The sequence below is a fragment of the Pan paniscus genome, chromosome 9 (genome assembly GCF_029289425.2).
Source record: "Pan paniscus chromosome 9, NHGRI_mPanPan1-v2.0_pri, whole genome shotgun sequence".
Classification (NCBI taxonomy): domain Eukaryota; kingdom Metazoa; phylum Chordata; class Mammalia; order Primates; family Hominidae; genus Pan; species Pan paniscus.
The window spans coordinates 47,140,617-47,163,887 of NC_073258.2; the positions used below are offsets into that span (position 1 = coordinate 47,140,617).

The 23,271-nt window shown below is 57.7% G+C and overlaps 2 protein-coding genes and 1 pseudogene across 12 annotated transcripts in view; 1 reads left to right on the forward strand and 2 right to left on the reverse strand.

Moving 5' to 3' along the window:
* The window catches only part of TSPAN18 (tetraspanin 18), a 204,125-nt gene extending 199,922 nt beyond the window's left edge, over window positions 1–4,203 (forward strand). For all 4 annotated transcript variants that reach the window (XM_008960305.5, XM_063608153.1, XM_008960303.5 and 1 more), the window contains one exon: window positions 906–4,203. In XM_008960305.5, the coding sequence (XP_008958553.1) occupies window positions 906–953 (48 nt within the window). In that variant the 3' untranslated portion in view covers window positions 954–4,203. The remainder of the gene's footprint in view (window positions 1–905) is intronic.
* On the reverse strand, window positions 4,124–5,420 carry LOC103784386 (uncharacterized; annotated as a pseudogene).
* On the reverse strand, window positions 4,124–22,922 carry TP53I11 (tumor protein p53 inducible protein 11). Of its 8 annotated transcripts, none has more exons than XM_055094313.2 (9): window positions 22,549–22,755; window positions 12,754–12,828; window positions 10,865–10,941; window positions 9,958–10,117; window positions 9,306–9,364; window positions 9,058–9,106; window positions 8,557–8,653; window positions 7,312–7,413; window positions 4,124–6,768 (listed from the first exon to the last, which is right to left on the reverse strand). In XM_055094313.2, exons 4-9 carry the CDS (start codon window positions 10,084–10,086, stop codon window positions 6,635–6,637), a joined length of 570 nt encoding a protein of 189 aa, XP_054950288.1. In that variant the 5' UTR covers window positions 10,087–10,117; window positions 10,865–10,941; window positions 12,754–12,828; window positions 22,549–22,755; the 3' UTR covers window positions 4,124–6,634. The 8 variants fall into 8 exon arrangements, with proteins under 8 accessions (XP_054950288.1, XP_054950287.1, XP_054950286.1 ...); XM_055094312.2 differs by lacking the exon at window positions 22,549–22,755 and adding an exon at window positions 21,845–22,072; XM_055094311.2 differs by lacking the exon at window positions 22,549–22,755 and adding an exon at window positions 14,430–14,551.
* Window positions 22,923–23,271: the final 349 nt, after the last annotated feature.

The following is a 23,271-nucleotide window of genomic DNA, read 5'->3' on the forward strand; positions in this document are numbered from 1 at the left end:
GCAGCTGCCTGCCTATTCATAGCAGTCCTGGTAACCTTTTACTGAGCATCTTCTAGATAAGAGGCACATTACATCATTAGGTAATTGCATTACACTTAAATCTCACCACCTTCCTGTGAGCTGGAGGGGAGCCTGCAGGGGTTGTAAGCATGGGCTCTGAGGTCACAATGCCTGGGACTGAAACCCAAGCTCCCCTGCTGGTGGCTCTGTGACCTCAGGTAGGTTACATACCTCCCAATAAAGCACTTAAAACTGTTCCTTGGCTGGGCGCTGTGGCTCACGCCTGTAAATCCTAGCACTTTGGGAGGCCGAGGCAGGCAGATCACGAGGTCAAGAGATGGAGACCATCCTGGCCAACATGGTGAAACCCTGTCTCTACTAAAAATATAAAAATCAGCTGGGCGTGGTGACGCATGCCTGTAGTCCCAGCTACTCAGGAGGCTGAGGCAGGAGAATTGCTTGAACCTGGGAGGCAGAGGTTGCAGTGAGCTGAGATCGTGCCACTGCACTCCAGCCTGGGCAACAGAGTGAGACTCTGTCTCAAAAAAGAAAAAAAAACTGTGCCTGGCACATGGCAAGCTCTGGATACATACTCAGGCCCAGTGTAGGGAAGTGCTTTGCCTAAGGACACCCCTGCTATGTCAGGGAGCTGGATTTGAACCCAACACTCGTTTCTAAAGTCTTCCTGGTCCATGACTCCACCACATAAAGGAAGCCAGGTAGGGGCTGGTGAGAAGGGCTGGCCCCAGGGGAATGTCAGGAATCCTTAGGGGAGGAGTGTGCTAAGAGTGACAGGCATTCACTCGGCCCCGGAGGCAGATGACCCCTTCCCCTGGAGTGGGCCAGGCAGCCCACAAAGGGCCCAGCCTGATAAGCCAGTTCCTGCTTTTTTTCTTTTTTTGCAGCTTTTCGCCATGATCTTTGCCATGTGCCTCTTCCGGGGCATCCAGTAGAGGGTATGGCCTGAAGCCTGAAGACTCGCCCCACCCACCACTGCCCAGCACCCAATGTCCTCCTGTGCCCCTCCCCGCTGTCCTCTTGGCCCCAGGGGAGAAGATGAGGCCATCAGAGATGGCCAGGAGAAGGGCCAGGGGAATAGAGCTATTTTTTTAACAAAACAAAATGAAGACAAAAATATGGACTGATGTATCCTCGCCTGGACTCAGGGCAGGTGCCGTGGGTTCTCCAGAGACCCCAGCACCTGGCCCAGGATGCAGGCTGCTCTAGAGACCAAAGGAACACCAGGCCCAGCGCCCTCCTTGGTCCAGCCAGACCCTGGGCCCTCTCTCCTCACTGCACCGGGACCTGATGCCAAGAAAGTGAGGATTTAGGCAACAAGGAGGCAAAAGCAAATCTCAGAGAAGTCATCAAAGCCCAGGGGCTGCACGGAGATTCAGCTGCCATGTCTTTGAGGACTCGGAACCCACAGCGCAATCCCTGGTCCACTGGAGGATGGACTGTTCCCCCCTTCAGGCCGGGGCCAAGAGTGAGCTGCTAACACGGCATCCAAGAATGGCCCAGCTGGTAGGATCCTTGCTTTCCCCATCTGTTGGACCAAATAATCTCAAAGGCCCAGAGAGGACAGTGACCATCCACAGACACACAGCACAGGCGTGACAGTTCTGAAAAGAAGCTGAGTTGTCTCCAGGCTGCTGTCACTGCATCCAGGACTCTGTTAGCTCTGCTGCCCACACGCACCCCTGGCCTCAGCATCCCGGTTCCCCCAGACAAGAGAGGGCAAGTCAGCCAGGAACTGCCTCCTCCCTGCTCTACAGCTAAGAAAACACCATTCCATGACTTCCCACCGCGCCCTCGCTCCTACCTCCCCACACCTCTCTCTGAGTCCCCAGGAACACACAGAGGTGCACATCACATTCCCTTGTCCACACTGCCCGCCTCTCCCACATGCCACCCCCTTCCCTGTCCTTCCCCAACTCCCCAGCTCCAAGAGTGGAAGAAATCCCCAAGATCATCTGGGTCTCCCTCTCCACACCCAGAACTGAGGCTTGGATATCTTCTTCAACATCCTTGCCAAGACTTCTCCACCCTCTTGCATACCTCCAGGGACAGAGAGCTTACTACCTCCCAAGGCAGCCTCCTGCCTTTGGACTGCTCTGACTTTAGCATCAGCTTAATACACAGAAGAGGTTTCTGTTTTTCTGTGGCTCTGTCCATGGCATCCCACTTGCCCACTCTCCTTCCTGGAGTGTTGAGGTCACACATTGACTCCCCTGAGCCCTCTTCTCTCCAGGCTAAAGAATCCCGAAGGCATCGAGGCCATTTCTGCTGCAACAAGGTTTCCTGTCTCTTCACTGTCCGCACATTTCTTAGTATTCCCTCCAGGCTTGGGCAGGGAGACTCGCAGATGCACACCCACAAGTATTCAGTTCTCAAACTCTAGACGAGTGTTGGCAACTGGATTGCAAGATGCTCCTACCCTGATAGATCAGGGGTGGCTGCTGGAGGCTGTGCTGGGGATCTGAGGTTTGGTCTGGGCTCAGTGGGAGACGGCAGTGCAATCCTGATGAGTGATGTCTGCCAGGCACCGTAAGTTTGATTAGTGATGTCTGCCACGGGCAGGGATGGAAGGAGCAGTGTGATGTCTACTCTCTTCTCTCCCCTGTCCCTCTTCAGGAAGAAAGAGCTCATTCTGTCTCACAAGCCACCGGCATCCTGTATCAGCTTCCAGCCTCCCCTCAGGCTTTCCAGTCACCAGGGACACTCGGAGCCACAGCCTAGAGCCCAGTGTTCCCTGGCCTGTGCGTCTGCCCCCTTCTGAGATGCAGCCAGAAGCTCTGTGCCTGCTGCAAAGATTCAGGTGGACCCTCCTCTAATCTCCTCCTGCTGTGCCCGCCAGTCCTTGCCCTCCCAGCAGGTCTCTGAGCTCAGTCTTACCAAATTCGCCCTTTAACAGCTTGCTCTGGCAACCCCATAAATGACACCTGAGCTCCGTAGAAGCTAAGCTCCTGAGACCCAGGGGGACCTGCCACTGGTACCGCGGCCCAGCCTGGGGCCTGGGGGCTGCCCCTCTTGAACCACCCACATGCTTAGCCCCAGCTTTTTGGAAGAGGCAAATGGCTGGTCTGAGGATGACACACAAAAACAAAAACAAAAAACAAAAAACCCATGCTGGGCAGGACTGAGGCAAATTGCACAGCTTTATGGCTCTAATCCAGGGGCATCCCAGGCTTCTGGGGCCCACAGAAGTCAGAGGGAGGACCCAAGAGAAAGGGCTGGTCATGAAGGGAAATCTGGCTAAGGTGGGTTCAAGGGCAGATACAAGACTGCCCCTCAGCAGCTTTCTACAAATGTGCCAAGGAACCGTCAATCAGCCCTGATTCAGCTCCCCAGCCAGCCACTGGCCACCCTCTTAGGCTGGAAAGGGAAGACAGGCAGTTTCTGCTCCTGTTGGCATTCGCTCAGGCTGTTAGCTATTTGCAAGACTGCCTGAGGCCATTCCTTGGAGGCAAGGCAAAGAAAGCTCAGCCCAAATCAGGCTTGAGCCTCCCTCCAGAGCACAGGGAGAAACAGGGTTTAGCTGGCTTGGTCCAGATACAACCCACAGTAGGTTCTGGTGGTGGCTGGGGTTGGGGGGGAGGGGTGGGCAGGGATACCTCTTTGTTTCTTTTCACCCCGAAATACAACAGCCCATAACAGAGACTTCCTCGGACCCCACTAACAGGGCAAGGAACAAGAAGACTACACCGCTCATCACAAACCCTGCCTGTATCGAAAGCCACTTTCTTGCTCTGAAGCTACTGCCTCTTAGAGAAAGGGAATATCTCTTTATGGGCTGGGGGTGAGGGTCCCTCCCCAGGGTCCCTGTTAATTTCTGGCCTTGGTGCTCAGGCCTGTCCGCAGCCTCCCTTGTCTATGTCTCTATCCATGCTTAAGGGGCCCGGACAGGATTTCCCAAACCAGCCGAGGCCCCAGCACCTCCGTCTCCCCAGAAGCCCCCTCCTCCTTCCCCCATGGGTCATATGTTGAAAGTCTATTTTAAAAACTGTCTATGTTCCTTGCCGTAGATTGCAGAGCTAATTTATCACGTTTCTCTCCTGTGAGACCCCCCTTTTATATGATATATCCAGAGGAAGTTTTGTAATATAAAACAGGACGCCCACACTGATGGTTTTGCACTGGTTTTTGTGAATGTTTCTTACAAAAAGAAAAAGGAACAAAGAATAAATAGTGACCGTGAAGAAAGGTGGTCTTGATTTGGGGTTGGGGATAGACTGGGGTGAGGCAGAAGCTTGACAAGAGGCTGCTGATGGCTGGGAGAAGAGGCGTTCCAGGTCACCCCAAACGGAGCGGAGAGCGGGCCCACACCGAGCTTTCCTCGCTGGACTTAAGGGCCCCTGTCCCTCACCCCTCTGCCACTGCCTCCTTCCCAACTGTAAATCTCCTTGCCTTAGAGTCCCCCTGCCCTCCAGGCTGTACGTCTGTCTTCCAGATCTTACCTGACCTGCAGCCCCCTCCCTCACCCTCACCTGCAGGCTCCACTACAATTAGGTCTAACCAAGCCACCCAGTATTTTGTGAGCACAGCTGTGTGCCAGAGCCTGGACAGCCTCATGGGGTAAGGCCACGCCACCCTCCCATCCCACAGTTGAGTGTGGAAGACTGGATGTCTCAGGGCCAGCAGACGCCCGACACGCAGCCTCATTCCCCAGGTGGAATCCACCTGCAGTTATGGGAGGACAACCCAACCATCACTATTAGGATTAGGCCTGGCTCAGATGGGGGATTGAGGCTTCGGCCTGAGGGCCCTGCCCATTGGCGGCACCACCTGTGGGCAGCAGTGGGAGGCAGTGGTGCCTGTGGGAGGCAGTAGTGGCTCGTGGCCAGACCAGGGCTCGGCAGCAGGGAGGCAGCTCTTTAGGGAGAGGCACAGGCTTAGGTAGCAAGAGACAGATGCCAGGAGAGGGGCCCTTCCTCAGGGTCCAGCCTCCCATTCTGCTCTGCCACGTTTACCAAGCAGAGTCTCGGGGCATCCGCTGTAACCATGGTGGTGCCACCACTCTGCTGGGTACAGGCCATGTTGCTGTATCTGGGTGCAGGGACAGCCAGGCACAGGGTGGACAGGGGTGAGGACCCCTGGCAGGGGCCCACCTGGCAGCAGCCAGAGCGGGCTGTACCTATAGACACCCTCCAGCCATCCCCCACTCTATGCCAGGATGGGAAGCGAGTCTGAGGCCTGGGGCTGCTTTTCTCCCTACACCTGTCCCCAGGGCTTGGGCTCGCCACTTCCGGTGTGTGTGTCGGTGTGCTGGCAGGAGGGAGAGCGTTGGGATCAGGGACTAGCGGGGTGTACAGCACAGGCTGGTGGACCCTCAGGGAGAAGCTGGGCGGTGGGTATGCAGCACAGGCTGGTGGGCCCTCAGAGGCAGGGCAGGGGCTGTTCAGCCCCAAGACAGCCAGTTGTCAGCCTTTGCCAGGGCGCTGGACAGGACGGGGGAGATGAGGGGAGGCGGCCTGCTGAAATGTTTCTACTTATTTCCTGTGCTGAGTTGGAGGGCCACCTGATCCCACTCAGCCAGACCCTGGAGGCAGCCCGGGCTGCACGTGTGGGGGGCAGCTCACCGGGAAGCAGGCAGGAGTGGGGGACAGGCTGAGCCCAGTGGCCATCAGGACTTGGGGTACATGCCAAGGGGCAAGGGAGCGCTATGGCTTTCCTTCTGTTCCTCCTCTCCCAGCCCCACCACTTACAATGGTCTCCATTGGGGGCTGTGTGTCCCTTTGTCCGTGGGGCCTGTGGGTGCAGCTGCTGGCTGCCTCTGAACTCAGGCTGGTTGCAGGGAGGGGGCTCCCAGGGCATTCCAGTGTCCTAGGGTAGAGGCAGAGTGCCCTAGAGCAAGGTCCCAGGAGAGCTCATCTTGTCAGGCCAGGAGAGTGGGGACAGGACTTCTAGCTGGGAGAGGACTTCTAGCTGTGTGTGTCCCATTCTTGAAGAATGGCTGAAAGGGAGGTGCCATCTCAGACAGCACACCCTGCCTGCATGCCCTTGGCTGGGCTATGAAGCCGCACGTGTGTGTGTTTGCTCACATCATGGGTGTATGTGTGTCTGTGTGTGTGTTCAGGGGTGTGTATGTGTGTGTGTTGTGTGTCTGTGTGTGTTTTCAGGGTGTGCATGTGGAGAGGGCCAGATTGAGGAGGAGGGGTACAGGGTTTTCCAGGATTAGAAGGAAGCCAAGTTTAGCTGCTTGGGCACTAGGTTGGCTGGGAGTGTAGGGAGAAGGATGGGGGGTGGTCACAGCCTCTCTCAAAAGCAAGAAGGGCTTCCTGGCAGAAGAGGCTGGACCCTCGACTTAGCCCACTACCCTCATGACTCCAGCTTGACTTTAGTCAGTGTCTATTGAGGGGGTCTGGAGGCCAAGAGACCCAAGGAAAGGAGGTATCACTGTGAGGGTGAAGAACAGGGCAGCAGAGGCCCTGTCTCTCCCCAAACCAGCATGTCAAGCCTGAAAGCCCAGGAGATCACAGCACACGGGGTGCCCAGGAGGAAAGGAAGGCCCCCCACCCCCTGCCTCCCTGGGGCAGGGCAGGGGACCCTCCTGCCTTCCAGGAGCCAAAGGGAAGCCGAGGCCCCAGCGCCACTCTGGCCCAGGCATGGGCAGGGCCCCAGGCCCAGTGGGCAACTAGGCCTTCTTGGGTCTTCGGCCGACTTGGTAATAGTAGTAAATGCTGATGACGACAAAAAGGAGGCGGCTGACCAGGAGCAGCAGGATCCCCAGGGACATGAGGCCCGTCTCAGCTAGCGTGGCAGTGACCACTGTGGGAGAGAGGCCAGCAAGGCCACAGGGTCAGAGGAGGGGATGTGTCCCAGCGCTGCCCCCCTAGCCCGGAGCGCTGGTGTGGCCGTCTCCCTGACTTTGCTCTGAGCCCAGGATCCTCCCAGATGGGAAGCACAGGACCTGCCCCCTGCCCCTGCCAACCCCACAGATGTTTCTGCTCTGATGTCTCCCATGTGGCAGGAACTGGGGCACAGCAGGTGGGCAAAATTGAATGCGTGTTATTACATACGTGCTGGGTACAGTGGGCAGTGGGTGTGGGGGGGCTGCAGGTACATGTGTGTGCAAGGCCATAGATACAAGTGTGTGGATTTGGGAAGCTACAGGCATGTGTGTTAGGCATGTGTGCACAGGTGTGCAGGCACACAAGTAAACACAGTCAGGTGAGTCCTTATCCCTCTATCCCCTCCCTAGCCCCCCACAGACAGGTTTTCATCACTTCCCACACACCCAGGTGGCTAGAGCAGGCAGGTCAGGGGCGAAGCGGCCCATCAGCCTCCCTCACTGCCCACCTCAGGACTCACCCAAGAACTGGACCCCGAAATAGCAGGCTTCGGTTAGCAGGGTCCATCGAATGATGACCTTCTCAGCCGTGTAGAGAGCGTTCCACATGATCAGGGAGATGCCTGGGGCGGGGGATGAAAAGGGGGCTGGGGGTGGGACAGCTGACTTCCTCCCAGCAGGGCAGGAGGCCTGCTCCTGCTTCCTCTGGCCACCGCTGCAAGACAGCTGGGGTCCTGGACTCCACGCCTCCGCCCCTATTCACATTTCTCAAATCAAAGCTGTCTGTCCCCGATCCTGTCCCCTCCAGACTCAATGCTGCTGCTTCAGCCTGCTCCTGTCATTCCAAGGCCCTATGTGACACTGGGCGAGTCACTTCCCCGCATTGAGACTCGATCTCTTTATAAAGGGGGAGGACTGAGCCCCTGGCCCCTGCCCATGTCCGGTTCTGTCAGGAGGATGCTGTGTTGATGGAGTTCATGAGTTAATGGGTTACCTGGTCCTATGATCGGGTTTTCTTTTACATGGACTCCCAGACAGAAAACCTGAGCCCGGTAAGGACTCGCTTTAAGGAAGTCCCCTGGGGGAGGGGGATGAACCATACTTTTTAGCAGAACCACCACTGACTTGGCCTCTAGCAGGCCCCGCCCACCCAGTGTCTGCTGGTACCAGACATGCCACCGGGTGTGCATTTATTTTATTCCAGCAACCCTAACTCCAGAGGAGCTCAGCCTTTATTCTGTAGGCAATAGGGAGCCATAGAATATTTCGTAGAAACAGAGGCATATTACCTATGCTGAGCTTTAAAAACTGTAATTCCAAATCCTAACGTGTGCATCTCAGGTTAGAGAGGAAACAGAAGTGGTTCAAACAGAAGTGGCTCTGGGGATAAAATAGGGGGGGTGCGAGGGGTTTTGCAGACACTGAATTGATCTGCCTCTCCTCTAGTCGGTGAAGTCCTAGAGGGCTGGGCCTGGGCTTCCTCCATCTCTGTACCACAACGCCCAGAGGCAGTGCACACATTTATGAGCGCTCCTTGCAGATGGTGGCAACTGCAAGTTCCAACCCACTGGGTGTAATCCACCAATGGCCACAAGATGGCAGCACATCCCCAGCAGGGAGCTTCATCAGAGGCCGGGGTGTGGGCTGCAGCATCTGGCCAAAGAAAGGAAGGGGTGCCCGGGCACGGACCCCCGTGCTCTCCTCAGCCCCGCTGGGTCTCCCAGCTGCCCGTCGCCTCCCCCAGGGCCCGCCCCAGCAGTACTCACTGAGGAGGGCACCGCCGTAGAGGCGGATGGGGGTCTTGCTGGTCACCTGGGCTCCATCAAAGACCGCATCATAGAGCTGGTCAGGGAAGGCAAGCGCCTGCGGGCAGCGAGAGGGGCTCAGAGGTCCCGCTTGGGAGAGGGTGGGGGGTGACAGCTGATGCTTCCCACAGACGTCTTCCTTCCCCCCCAGGAGCAGGATCAGCATCCTTGGGGGCAGTCCAGGGTCTGGACCCAATTGTCCCCACCCGCCCCCATGCCAGGACAGAAAACTCCAGGGTTCCTGGGACAAGGAGTCAGGCCACAAACCATGGGATCTAGTGTGCTCCTGGAGAGGGCACAGGCGTGGCAGTGTAGGAGTCAGGTTCTCGGAGGCAGCCCCAGAGCCTGACAGATGGGCCCCTGCACGAGGGGCCAGGATGGAGGAGGCACCTCTGGTGAGCCAGAGAAGGGCTGAGGGAGCCACACAGGGCCAGATCTCAGGGGCTGGGGGTAGGGGCTCACCATGATGGCAATGCCGGAGAAGAGCACAGCAGAGACGAACTGCCAGACCCTGGGAGGCGTGGAAAGAAGATCACAGCCCTGCCCCAGGGGACCCTCCCCTCTCCAGCCCAGATCCCCAGGGATGGCAGGTTTGGGGAAGGTAATGAGACAAAATAAAATCCAGGGACCAGGCCAAATGAGGTGAAGTCTTATGCATTCTGCGCCCCCCCAAGCCTTCCCCTCCCCCAAAAAGTCAGGTAAATGCTCACCTGAGCCCCAAAGGCTCCCGAATGGTAAACTTGATTTCATTGCCTAAGACCTGGCTGATCTGTGGACAGAGGGGGTCAGAGGCAACCAGGGTGAGGGCAGCTCTCATCGCCCCCACTCGCTCATCCTCCCAGAGCCCTGCACACCCAGGGACCAGCCTGGACACCTCAGCTTGGCCAAAGGGTCCCCCAGGTGGGGAGGGTCACATGCGGCCACCCCCTCTCCTGCTTCCCCTTGACACTAGGATTTAAAAGAAGCTGAAAATATGATGGTGACGTGTGAAAGCTCAGGGCTCTGCCAAATGCAGACTTGAAGCCTGGTCCTGCCACTTACCGGTGTGGCCTTGGGCAAGTTGCCTAACCTCTCTGAGCCTTCGTTTCCTCATCTATAAAATGGGTTAATGATTTTACAGTATCTGCATCTTCTAGTGCCAACAAGAAGATTTAAAAAGCAACTGCTGGAAAACCGGGCATGTAATAGGCACTTAATTCTAATGATCTCGTTATTCCCCTGGCATTGCTGTTACATTTCTAGGAAAATCAGCTAAGTCCTAGAACTCCTACGGCTACCTGGGCCTGGGCTAACCTTCTCCCCTAACGGTGGGTCAGCCTGGCCTCCCCAGCGGGTGCCGGAGGCCCCTGCTCTGCGCCCCACCTTGGAGCGATGCACCTCCCCGTCGTCATCCTCCCCGCCCACGCCGAGGATCTTGCGGGTCTTCAGGCGGCTCACGAGGTCCGTCTGGCTGTGCTTCTTCATCAGAGGCGGGGGCTGCTTGGCCGCCATCTTCTCCTCCAGCCCGGCCTCTGCAGAAGGGCTGAGGGGAGACACCGGCCTCAGGCCACAGTTCCTACCCAGCTTCCAGACCCTAGGGGAAGGGGCCCGACTAGCGGAAGGCCACACCCCACACCAGGCCTGCTGAGGCCTCCCCACGAGCCCAGGGCAGTAGGGGGAGTACAGCTGGCTTCCTTGTCAAATGGGTTGAGGAAATGCTCTCCAGGCCCCTGAGGCTCTGGGAGCTGGTCTGCTGTAGGTGGACACAGCACACCCCATCTGACAGGTTGCATGGTGCCTTAGAGCCAGCCCTGGAGGCATAGGGCCCAGGAGAGGGCATTTGGGCCTGGATGGCGGCCACATCCAAGCTTCCTGGGGGGATGGGGAGGAAAGGAGCCTGGATTCATGGGGCAAATGAGGCTTAGAAGAGGGGAGGGTCTGTCCAAGCCTGGGGCAGGGGCTTCTGAGTTCTGGGGTCTGGGCCCCCACCAAACTTCTGCCCAATCCTGCAAGCCGGTGAGCCCCTCTCCCGTCTCCCTGCCACCCCCCTTCAAACCTGCCAAGACCGAAGAAGGGGAGGGGGTGCCCTCATACCCAGCAGAGCCAGAGAAGGCTGCCAGGGGTGTTGACGGGGACGCTGAGGTGGTCTAGGTTCCCTGCTCAGGCCTTGCCCTCCCGGCCATCAGCCCCCCACCAGCCCCTCCCGGCACCCCAGGTCTGCCCATGATCCTCCCCAGCCCCCCACTCCCCCACCGCCAGCAACATCTTGGGCCAGGTTGGGAGCACCTACTGCGTGCCAGCCCCTGTGCAGGGCGACTGAGATGCAGAGAGAAGCTGAGTGCCCGTCGCGTCCTCAGTCAGCCAAATCTATGCAGAGGAGACAGCAGTGTAAACGGGGTGAGGTGAAGCCTCAGAGGCTGGCTCCGGGGTGGCCCTGGCTTCTTTAATCACAGCTGCCCTGCAAGATGGGCGCTATTGACGGCCACGCTGCAAATGAGGAAACCAAGCTCCCGGGGTTTCAATGCCAACCAAGGTGAATAACGGTCGTGCCACTTCCTACCTTGGACCACTTCCAGAATCTCATTCCCACTTGCACCCACCCTCTGGCAAGGCAGAAAAGCCATCCCCATCTACAGACAGGGTCAGAAGCCACCGGGCCCTCTAGCAGGGGACCCTGCTGTCTCAGTGCCCTGTGGCCTCAGGCAAATCTCACCCTCCTGCCCCAGCCAGGGCTGCCAGAGGCAGAGTGCGGGGATGTCCCCGGGTCACCTCCCATTTTTGAGCCTCCTGGTGTCTTAAAATAAAGCACCCGAACAAATATCAGAACACAGTTTCAAACTGTGGGGTCTGTGAATAATGTGGCTGTAGACCGGATCAACTAGGGAGGCAGTATACCATGTCGCACTGGGAAAAAAAACTGCAAAAGTTGCTATTGGCGGTCTTTAGTGAGTGTGATGTCATTTCCAGGCCAAACTACCCTCCTACGCCCCCTGGCTTTAGTTCCTCATCCACAAAAAGGAGTGGATACGCCTTTCTCCTCCCCACACACAGGCCCCATGGTGAAAGGAGACAGCGGCGGGTGGTAACTGTGACGGCAGTCCCACACCCGGCACACAAGAGACTCCCGGTTAATGCTTCGGTGTGTGCCAGCCATCAGGACAGGAGGCCAACCCTACCCTGCCAGGGAAGCCAGGGCCTAACCTTTCATCACCCGGCTCCTGGAGGGCCCAGGACGCCGTCCTGACACCTCAGCTGCTAGCCACTGCCTTCTGGTGAACCCAGATAGAAGCTACAATTAGCCACGTCCCTCCCGTGGCCAGGTGAGGCTGCCCTGAAAGTCACTAAGCCACTGGTGAGAACCGGGTCCTTCACCTGTTCCTCAGCCAAGGATGTTGCCTGGCCCACGCCCTTCCTCTTCCAGCCTCCCCATGGCCTTTTATCTTTTAATACATACAGCAAAATTGACGGGCTTCAGTTGTGCAGTTATTTGAATGTTAGCACACGTATAGATTTTTGTAGCCACCAGCTCCAGATCAAGACAACGAGCAGTTCCATCACCCCAAAAACTCCCCGGTGCTGGCCACACCCTCCCCTCACTCCTCCACCCTGGCAACCACTGATCTATTCTCTGACACTATGGCTTTTGTGTTTTCAAATATGCCATGTAAGTGGAATGATAAAGCGTAGAACCTTTTGAGGCTGGCTCCTGTCATTGAGCAGAATGCCTTTGAGATTCCTCCAAGTCACTGTGTTTATCAAGAGTCCACTCCTTTTTATTGGAGAGCAGTATTCCCTGGGGTATGTGTAACAGCTTGTTTATCCATTCGGTCACTGAAGGCCATGTGGGTTGTTTCCAGTTGTTGATGATTACGAATAGAGCTGCTACAAACCCGCGTTTCTGTGGGACCGTAAGTTTTCATTTCTCTATGTAAATGCCAGGGGTGGAATTGCTGAGCTGTGTGGTACATCCCTGTTGGACTTTCAGAGAAAGCATCAAACTGTTTCCCAGAGCAGCCATGCCACTGCGTGTCCCTGGCAATGCAGTAGTGTTCCAGTTCCTCCACATCCTCACCAACACTCGGTAAGGTCGGTCTTTATTTCAGCCCTTCTACGAGCTCCTCCTGGCTGGTTAACCCCTCTCCCAGGCCAGATGTGCTGCCTCCCTCAGTCCTGCCTTACCTCTTCCTGCTGTGTGGCCTTGTGCTCTGAGTCTCGGTTTCCTCATCTGTGAAATGGAGCCATCATTCCCACTTCCTAGGGAGCCCGGGGCAAAAAGAAAAGCTCAGAGCACTCAGCAAAACACCTGCACATTTGCCTGAGGAAACCGCACTTAGTGAGGTCTACTGTGAGCAAGGTACATGGGTGGTGGGACAGGCCCCCTATCCTGAAAGAGCTCCCAGCCTTGGCCGGGGGAGGGGGTGCTGATCTGCTAGCCACTGATTAGAGCAAGTTACTTTTCCTCTCTGAGTTCCGGGGTCCTCATCTGTGAAACGAAAACAGCCAACCTCACTTTTCCCCTACAGCTGGTCTCAGGAGAAACAAAATAATGGACAGACAGTGCTTTAGAAAGAGCCAGCTCACTGCTCAAGCCAGAAGGCCTAATGAGTAAGTGCTTAACTGCTGAGGACGCTCCCTGGATTTGAATCCCAGATCCATCACTGCCTGGCTGTGTGCCCGTGGGCAGGTCAGTCACTTAACCTCTGCGTGCCTCAGTCTTCCCATGGGTAGTTGGGAAAATAAGGTGTCCTATCTTATAGAGACATTGTGAGAACAAAAGATGTAATCTCCATGAAGCCATGGGGAAGTGCCTGGCCCACAGCAAGTCCCCAGTGAAGACAGGCAATTATCAGACACAGACACTGCCACCCTCCCCAGGCCTCCCATGTGGCAGTGGCACCGGGATGGAGGCCATGGAGGAGTAGGAAATGGATCTAACTAACACTTCTTAACTTCTCCGCCCCACTGGGCAAAGCCCCAGATCTCAGTCCCCGGGCACAAGGCTGGCGCTCAGCCACTGCCCACCAGGCCCAGGCTGTGTCCACGGCCCACCTCCGAGGGGCAGAAGCTTCCAGGCATTGGATGCATTGCTTTCCTCTGCCTGCTGACCCCTCTCCACCAACACACGCACACACATGCACACTGCACACACACAGTACACACACACACACCACACATATACACACCATACTCATGCCACACACACACCACACACACACGACACAAACCACCACACACACCACACACATACATACACACACCACACACACACCGTACAAACCACCACACACACCACACACATATGCACACACACCACACAAACGCACCACACAACCAAACACACACCCACCACACACCACACACATACACACCACACACACCACACACATACATACCACACACACACCATACAAACTACACACACCACACAATACGTGCACACACACGCCACACAAACCCACCACACATACATCACACACACCCACCATACACAACGCACACACAAAACACACACACACCACACACACCCACCACGCACACACACCCACCACACACCTACCACACACCAAACACACACACACTACACACACCCACCACACACATCACACACACCACATACCACACACCACACCCACACCACACACTACACACCATAAACACCACACACACACACCCCCACAACATACCACACACAACCATACACACACACCACACAAACCACACACACCACACAAACACCACAGACACACACACCATACACACACACACACACACACAGAGCATTCCCCTCTGCACCCCAGGACGGAGTCAACAACAGCTGCTGCAAATCAACGGCTGTGGGACGTGTCAGTGCCCACCTGCTGGGGCTGGGAAGAGTGGGCACTACAGTGTCCTGGACAGAATTACTCATGGGTAGGACAATCTTCATCCACGGGCACTGCCATCAGACATCTGACCTGGTGAGAACCACTGTGCCCACCTCCCAAGCCCACCCTAGCAGGGAGGGCATCACTCACAAAGGGCCCTTGTGGCCCCACAGAGAAAATGGAATCTTGACCTCCAGGGAGGAGGGCCCCACACCCACCTTCCAGCACAGATAACTGCTCTGAGAACTGCGCTCCACCCCTACTTCACCCCCAGGACTGGGCCCTGCAATGATCAGATCCACCCAGCAGCCCCTCACCTGCCCCACTGGCGAGGCAAGCTGCACACACCCCTGAGGTCTCCCCTTGACCTTTCCTCCCCTTCAGGGCCACTCCAGGTGTTTATTTCAGGCCTAAGTGAGGACAGAAGACTCCACCATGCACTATGGCCAAACCCCGGCTTTGGGGGCAGGGGACCTGGGTTTGAGTCTTGGTTCTGCCCTCTTGCCAGCTGCATGGCTTTGTGCAAGTCACTACAGGTCTCCTAGCCTCAGTTTCCCCTCTTGTGAAATGGGGGTAGTGAGAACGCTCACCTCGCAGAAGTGCTGGTGGAGAGAGAAAGAAGGAGTGCACGTGGGCGCCCATGGGGAAAGTGCCCTGCCCAGGGAGGAGTCTGGCCCTCCTTCCACTTCCCTTTCTCCACTCAGCCGTGCACAGTGGAAAAAGCCTGCCATCAGTGCTGTGAAGCTTCCTGCTCTGCCCCACTGCCTTCTGAAGGGCCCCCAGGGGTTTCCCCCAGGAGCCAGGCTGCAGGAGGCTGGGGGCAGGGGCAGCAAGGACAGCCACCCCTCCACCCACATCACCTGTCTGGCAAGAAGGGAGGACATGGCTCCTAGGGCCCAGGCCTGGGATTCTGAACCTTTCCCTTCTGCCCTGCCAGCTGCTCTCGCCCACATTCCCGATCAGCCAGCAAACCTTTCAACAGTGGTTCTCATTGCTTGACCCTTTACCCAAGTGAGAAGGTCCCTGGGACACTCTGTCCCCCCACCATGCTCCTTGTTCCTCCAGGCTATCTTTGCACACAGCCCCTCTTCCCAGGGCCCTCCCAGGGCACTGGGTCCTCATCCCCCTCTGGACTCTCACGGGTCTCAGTGTCTGCAGCCACTGGCCACTTATAGCCTCTACTCCTGGTCATTTCATGGCAGTTTGACTCCCCAAGACCAACCAGTCTGAAGGTATGGCTTGTACTGTGCTCCTCCGTGTATCTCCCCGTGAGGCTGGGGTGCACAGCAGGCACTTTGTCAACACAGGTGGAATAAGCAGCTGTCAGGCTAAGCCCAACCAGCACACTCAGAAGCCCACAGGTTAGACGTGGCGGGCTGAGGGGAGGCTGTGCCCCAGGCCACATGGAAGCTGGTGGCATAGGGCAGGAAAGGGCTTTCCAATTAGGCAGAACTGGATTCAAAAGTGGCCACTCTCTGTTGGTCAGGTGGCCTTGAGCGAGCAGTCTCAGCCCTCAATACAATGGGGATCACACCACAGCGCCTTACTTGCCTTACTCATGGGGTGCTGAAGACTCCAGGAGATGGGGTGCAAATGCTCTTGGCAGAGGACCTGGCAGTGGGGGGTCTGGGCAGCCGTGAAGGTTAGAGGACTGGATGAGAACACTGGCCTCTGACATTGCCCCACCTCCTCAGAAAGCTGTGGCATCACTCGCAGGGGAGTGCCCCAGGGCAAGGATTTCTTTGGGTCTTGTTCTCTGAGCCTGGGACAACTCCGGGCACAGGAGGAGTTCAACAGGCATTTGTGATTGAATGAATGAGTCGGGAGGAGCTAAGAGGCCCTCTTCAGCCAAGATCTGACTCCCTGCAGTCCCTCCCACCTCCCCATCTGCTGTGGAATCTGAGGCCAGGGAAGAGCACCTCCACATAGTTCCCAGGGGCGAGGCGGGAACAAGCAAAGCCCCCAAGACTAAACCAGCCAGGAAGAGAGGGGCTTTTTGGGGGTACAAGAGTCAGGAGAGGATGACAGACAGGGAGGTGGTAAGCATATTTGTAACGATTGGGAAAACTTGGGCTCAAATCCCTGCTCCTCTTTATTGCTCTGTGACCTCAGGAAAGTTACTTAACCTCTCTGAGCCTCTATGTCCTCATCTGTGAAACCAGACTACTACTTCTGTACAAAGCCCACAGGTTTGTGATGTGTGATGATGAAAAAGTGCAGCTGAGGAGCCTGGCCTCTGGTGTGTACTCTGTAAAGGACAGCAATTAATAACATGAATAAGGTGGCTGCCCAGGCTCTGCCCTGGCCAGATCAGATGGGACTGAGGCGTCATTCCCATGCAGATCCTGGAGGACTTCCCCAACCCCCTGTCTCTTTCCCAGGAAGCCTGGTTTCTATAGAAACAGATGGACTGCCGAGCTGTCCCCAGCATGAAGACTATGCCCGTGAGGGCTGGCTTAGGAAACCTGACTGGCCGGGGGAGTGGGGAAGATGAGGGAGGGAAGAGGAAGGGGCCCAGAACATCCATCAGTGGCCAAGCCTCCCTGTGAGTCAAGGGGGAGTCACTGCTGCTGCACACCTCAGCCAAGGAGCCACTGCCTTTCCAAACAAGAGCTTCTGTGATAGGGGCAGGCAGCACACCTGTTCCTCCTCCCCTCATAAGGAAGACTGCCCCCAGGGCCGCCTACCCCGGGGCTGGGAGGAGCGGGGCAAGTACTTCAAGACCATGAATCCCCTGCTATCCCCACCACAACCCTATGAGAATGGCCATATTATCACCCCCATCTTACACATGAGAAAACGAAGGCTCATGTGACTTATTCGAGTGTCCCTTGAGGTAAGTGGCAGAGCTGGAATTCAAGCCAAGGTAACTGTTCTTTAACTGGACATCCTAAGAGAAGCTGATGTGTGTGTGCAATGTGTGCGGAGGTGGGGGTGGGGGGTGTTTGGTGGACGTGAACTGAGCTCTAACCCATCTTCCCCATGGCAACTCCCCCGGAAAAGTCCCTGGTGGTCGCCAGCATCTGGACTCCTCTCTGGGGTCCAGCCTCCCTTGGGTTAAAGCCCTGCGACTCCAGCAGGACTTGGGGAGGGATGCAGGGAGACCCATTGTTCTGTTATCGCTTTAGTACAAAATAGCTGGAAATGGGGTCTGGGACAGGGCAACACAGAGTTGGGGGGCGGGGTGCTGGCAGTGAGAGCCAGAGCCTCAGGTCCCCGGCCAGAGAGAAGGGGAGGCAGGAGAAAGAATCTCTGCTCCCTGGAGGGCGGGACGGAATAGAAGGTCCAGAGCTTGCGTCATCCACTCCAGCTGCGGTCCCTCCCAGGGCTGCCGTCGGCCCCTTGGGCAGGATGGGGTCTAGAGATCCCCTAGCCCAGAATCTATTGCCTGGGCCATCAGGCAGTGAATCCACTTGTCAATGGCTGTACTGGAGAGGCTTAGGGACTAAGGGACTTGTGTTCAGATCTTGGCTCTGCACTACTAGGCTCGTGCCTTTGGGCAGACAAACTCCTCTTTGAAGGAGCCTCCCTTCCTTCCACCGTAAATGGGGCGGTGGTCCCTGAGTCACAAGGCTGTCTGGGGGCTAGACAGCTAATCTAGAAGTCATGGGACACAAAAGAGGCTTTATGAAAGCGGCTGCACTACTGACATCCTCACAGCAGCCTCTGGGGTGTAGGTTTCATCGGAGGCCCACAGCTAAGGAGGAAGCCGAGGCGAGGCTACCCGGTGGATGGGCCTTGGCTGGCTCCAGCTGGCTTGCTATCAGGCCATCCCTCGAGAGCATCATTATTCCAAAGGCTGGGGCTGCCTTAGTCAGTCTTGTCTCTCAAGCAGATCCTGAGCCAGTGGAGGGCGATGCTGCAGCATCCGTCTTCCTCATCATCTCAGCATCACCACTGGGCTCAGTGTCCAGCCTGCTGCAAAGAGTGAGGACAGAGCGGAACTGGCCGGGAGAGGCAGGCGCAGGATGCGAGTCCCATGGCAGTGGCAACCCCCGTCTCCATGACACAGCTCTGCAGTTGAGAAAGGTTCCACGCCCCATTTCCAAGAACCTCCAGGAACATGTGCCCTGAGATCTGGTAGTGGAAGGTTTGTCCTGGAGCTGGAAGGTGGCAATGTGTCCTGAGTCACTGGGCTCGGAGACAGGACAGCTGAGGTCACAGGCAGATTCTGCCATCACTGGTAAGCCAGGCCCTGTCTTTGGGGCTAAGTTTCTTTGTCTAAGAAAATGAGAATGTGGTCTCTAGGGCCCCTCCCAGCCCTGCCTCACAGCGGCCACACTCCAGGTCCCTGCTGGGCCCCAGCTCAAGCTGCCTCACCCCCAAGTCCCGCCACCCCTCAGCCTGGACAGGCACACAGGTCCTATCTTCCTACTCTTTCTTTTTGAAGGGGCCCAATTTCCAGAAAGGCAGAGGGAAGCCCAACCTTTCATCAGAAACATTTCCAAAGCTTTAGGGACAAATAAGAACATTCCCTACTGTGCTGAAGAGGGCGAGAGGTCAGGGCAGAGCAGGTGGCAAGAAGGAGGCATTCCTGGGCTCCTCCCCCGGGGGTCTGAAGCTGCTGCTGTAGGCAAGGGGATCAGGCCCTCTGATGGCCTCCATCACCACTCAGAAGTCACTGGGAGGTTTTTCCTGTCTCGACGGTCATTCACATGGGCAGAACATGAAGAATTCCTGTCCTTTTCCACTCTGAGAATAGGCCAGCCTGCCCCTTGGCCCAGTGACCATGTCAGGGCCCTCAAGGGCAGCTGGTGTCGTCATCAGGACAGCCTGACTTCCAGATCCTATGGGGCTAGGGGTCTGGTGAGAATGCAGCAGGCACCTCCCTCTCCGACCTGACCCCACTCTCCCCATGCCCCTCCCCCACCCCGTGGCTGTTCAGGAACTTAGAGGGGAGAAGAGGGTGGGAGAGGAAGGGAGAGGAAAGGACAGGAGCTTCCTCGAAGGGATGCTCCACATTTTGAGCCCGTTTCTTCAAAAGCAAATGGTGATTTGTCTTCTGGGTGAGTTGGGGGAGGCAGGTGGAAGGGTCCCTGCCCTTTTTGCAGGATAAGATGGGCCACAACCATAGTCCAGGACTGAGTGTCTCCCCAATCCTGGGGTGCTGGCTTAGTGGTTAAAGGACTAGCTCATGACTTAAAAGGCTTGTGCTTCATCCTGGCTCTACCACTTATGAGCTGTATGCCTTTGGGCCAGTGACTCTGCCTCCCTGGGCCTCAGTTTCCTCATCTGTTAAATGGGGTGTAATAATGACACCAACTTCTCACCAGTGAGAAGATGCACCAAAAAAATCCAGAACAGCGCCTGTTTTGTAGTTAATGTTCAATAATAATGCTGCTCATTATTTTTAGACTAGAAGACTCTACTTCCTTGCCTCAGTTGCCCCTTGACCAAATCTGCCTCAGAGCAGGTCCCCTTCTAGGGATCATGTGCCAGGTCAGAGTTGGGTGCTCAGAAGGGAGTGGTCATAGGAAGGAAGTGGGATGAGAGAGAGCAAGGGTCACTTTGGGGCAGGACGACGATGCTGCGCTGGCCCTGGGAGGGGTCCAGCCGGTGTAGCAGGATAAACAGTGAGACGCAGGGTGCCGGGGAGGTATCGTGGACCAGGAGTCAGAACATCAGGCACCCCGCCCTGCAGCTGCCTCTCCTGGCCTGTGTGTCCTGGGGTGACTGATATACCGTCTCTGAGCCTCACTTCCCTCACCTGTGAAAGGGGAGGAATTCATCCCTTCTCAGTCACTCACTCTTCCTCAGCCCCTCACTCCCCGCTAGCTGCAGGGCAGTCACATTCCAGCCTCAGGGCCTTTGCATGGGCTGTGCTCTAGCTGTCTACACAGCTCACTCCCTCATCTCCCTCAAGGCTGTAGCTCAAAAGTTACCTCCTCAGGGAGACCTTCCTGACACCCTATTTAAAATGACAACCCAGTCCCTGGCCTCAATACCCCCAACACAACTTTTCCCCTTCACGTCTCAGTACACTATATAATTTGCTTATTGTTTTTATTAGGGAATTGCCTCCCCCTGCCCCCTGCTTTTAAGCATCAGCTCCATGAGGACAAAAATTTTTATTTTGTCCACAGCTGTCTCCCCAGTGCCTGAAACTGTCCCTGGCACTTTGCTCCATAAGCCATTTTTGGTGTAATGCTCACAAACATTTTGTTCAATAAGCAAAAGTAAAGAACAGCCCCAAACTGTGTGACTATGGGGCATTCCTGTTAAATCCAGCCCCCTCCTCCCCCTTACCCCAAGAGGGGCAGGCCCTTCTTCCCACAGAGGTGGGGCTATCAAAAGAACTTGGGAGGCTGGGTGTGAGCTGGAGAAGCCACAAGGGGCCTGGAGGCAGAGCTGTGCAGAAAATAGGTCGCAGTCCTAGAACTGGCAGGTCATGACAGCTGGACATGGATGAAGGGGCTTTCGGCCTTAGCCCTTCACTCCAAATTTGGAAGCACAGAGGAAGTTGACGACATGTGACTGGGAAAGAAGCGGCCATGGCAGGGGCCTCCTGGGATGGTGGGGACAGAGGGGGCCTCAGGAACAAGACGACCCATTTTACAGATGGGACAACAGAAGCCTGGAGAATAGTCTTATTTCCTAACAACCCAACAAGAAAAATCTTTTCTCGCCTTTCTCGAAGTCTGGGGCTGAGGCTAAGGAGCGGACAGTGCCCCCTCCTGGCTCTGCAACAAAACGACCCCCGCGTCCCTGGGATCTGCGGGCGGCAGGTCCTGGTCCCCTCTCCACAGGCCGTCAGGGGTGGAGGTCCAAGGGACCACATAGTTGGGGTGGGCAGCCCCGGTGACTTCTCCCCGCAGGCCTGCCCCGTCAAGAAGTTCGTTTGAAAGAAACCAATCAGGAAGTGCGGGGTAGTGGGGCGGTGAGGGGGCCTTGGCCAGCCGCTCTGGGCTTTGGAGGAGCCTGGGGGTTCTTGGCCTCCGCGCTGCTCTTGCCCCAGCCTCCATCTCTCCGGCGGAGAAACCCACTCCCCCCGGGCTCCAGGAAGACGCGGAAGCCCGAGACTGGGTCAGGGCGAAGGAGGGTAGAGCGAGGGGACCCAAGGCGAGCGCCCCGCCCCGCCCAGCGGGGCGCGCCGGGGTGGGCGCGGCGTTCTGGCCCTTCCTCCACACAGCCTCCCCCGGGTAGGTGCGAGTGTTCTGCCCACGGCAGGGGCCCTAACCCACCCAGCGCCCGGCCAGTGGCCCCACACTGTACCCTTCCTAAAGATCGCGCGACTTTGGGGAGAGTGGGGGGCGTCTCCACCTGTGCGTCCCCTACCCACCCCCTAACTGGGCTAAGGCGCCGCCTGGGTTTCTGCCCGCCCCTTTCCAGCCTGGGGACGGGGGACTCTCTCAGCCTCGCCCCTCCCCCTGCAATCTGTCCCTGATGTCCCCGCTCCAGACACTCACCCACTTTCTGAGACCCAGGCCTCAGCGCCGGTGTCCCCCGGCGGTGAGCTCCGAGCCGTTAGGCGGCCCCGGGTTCTCCGGCCCAGGGCCCCTGCCCCCAGGCCCCCACCCCAGAAGGTCGGGCCAGACTTGTGGGCAGCGTGAACTCCGCCACCACCTCCGTCCGCGGCCCTGCGGGGGCAAAGACTGGGGGAACTCGCAAGTTTGCGCCGCGCACTCCTCCTGCCGGGAACAATGGCGGGAGGGGGAGGGGACAGAGAACCGAGCGCGGGGGACCGAGTCAGACCCCGGGGAGACAGAAACTGCTTTCGCTCCGTTTCTCTCCTGCTCCGAAGCAGAAAGCTCGAGCCCGAGAGGCAGTGGCCGAGGACGAAATAAGCAGTCCAGGAGGAGGGCGACCGCGGAGCCGGGGGAGAGGGGAAACCGAGTCAGAGGGAGGGGCGGCGAGGGGAGAGCGCGCAGGGGAGACGGAAGGGGCTGCGGGACGGCGCCTTGGGGAGCTGGGGAGGCGACCCCCTGGGGTCCCAGCGGGCTCAGCGGGTGCCGAGATGTCCCGGGGCGCTCGGTTAGCGCGCGCGCGGTCCCGGCCGCCCCTCTGCGGTCCCGTTGGCCGCAGGAGCCCCGCTGGGTTGCGCTGCGCAGGCGGCGGGCGGCGGGAGGGGAAAGTCCGCGGCTCGGAAGCGGCGGCGGGGAGCAGAACTTACGGGCCTCGCGCGTGCCGGCGCTGGGCTGCGTGGAGCTGATGCCAGGCGGAGGCTCTGGGCTCGGACGCCTCACATCGCGCCGCCCGTGCGGGGCCGGGCAGTGCAGGGCAGGGCAGGGCAGGGCCGGGCAGGGCAGGACAGGGCAGGGCAGGGCCGGGCCGGCTGGACTGCGCGCGGCGCCCTGCGCGGCCGGGGCTTACCGAGTCTGGCGGCCCGCGCTGGTCCCTCCTCTCGGTTCCGCGCACAAGCCAATGGCGCGCCGTCCCCTCCCACGCGCCGGGCTGCCTCGCCCCCAGGGTGGCCGCCGGGGCGGGCGGGATGGGGGTTGGCGGGGAAACCAGGCTCCCGGCTCCCCCGCGAGGCTCTCCCGGGGGCCGCCTGCAGGGGGCGCACGCGCGCCCGAGAGAAGGCGCCGGGGGAGGAAGCCGCGCGGGGAGACCCTGGCGTGGCCCGCGCCGCCCAGGATGACTTTCCTGGCAAGTTCTGCAGACAGTGCCCTTTTCTTGGGACGATCAACGTAGATGGGCAAACCACACCATCTTAAATAGCCTTGCGGTGTCTCCCGGGCCCAGGCCGGTGCCTGAAATGGAAGGGACTGCTTTGGCTGGCGGTGATACCCAAGTGTGTAATAACACAGTCACGACAATAGTCACCGTTTGCTGCGCACTCTCTGATGCCAGGCACCATATGCTAAAGGAGTTACAAGTATTAACTCATTTGATT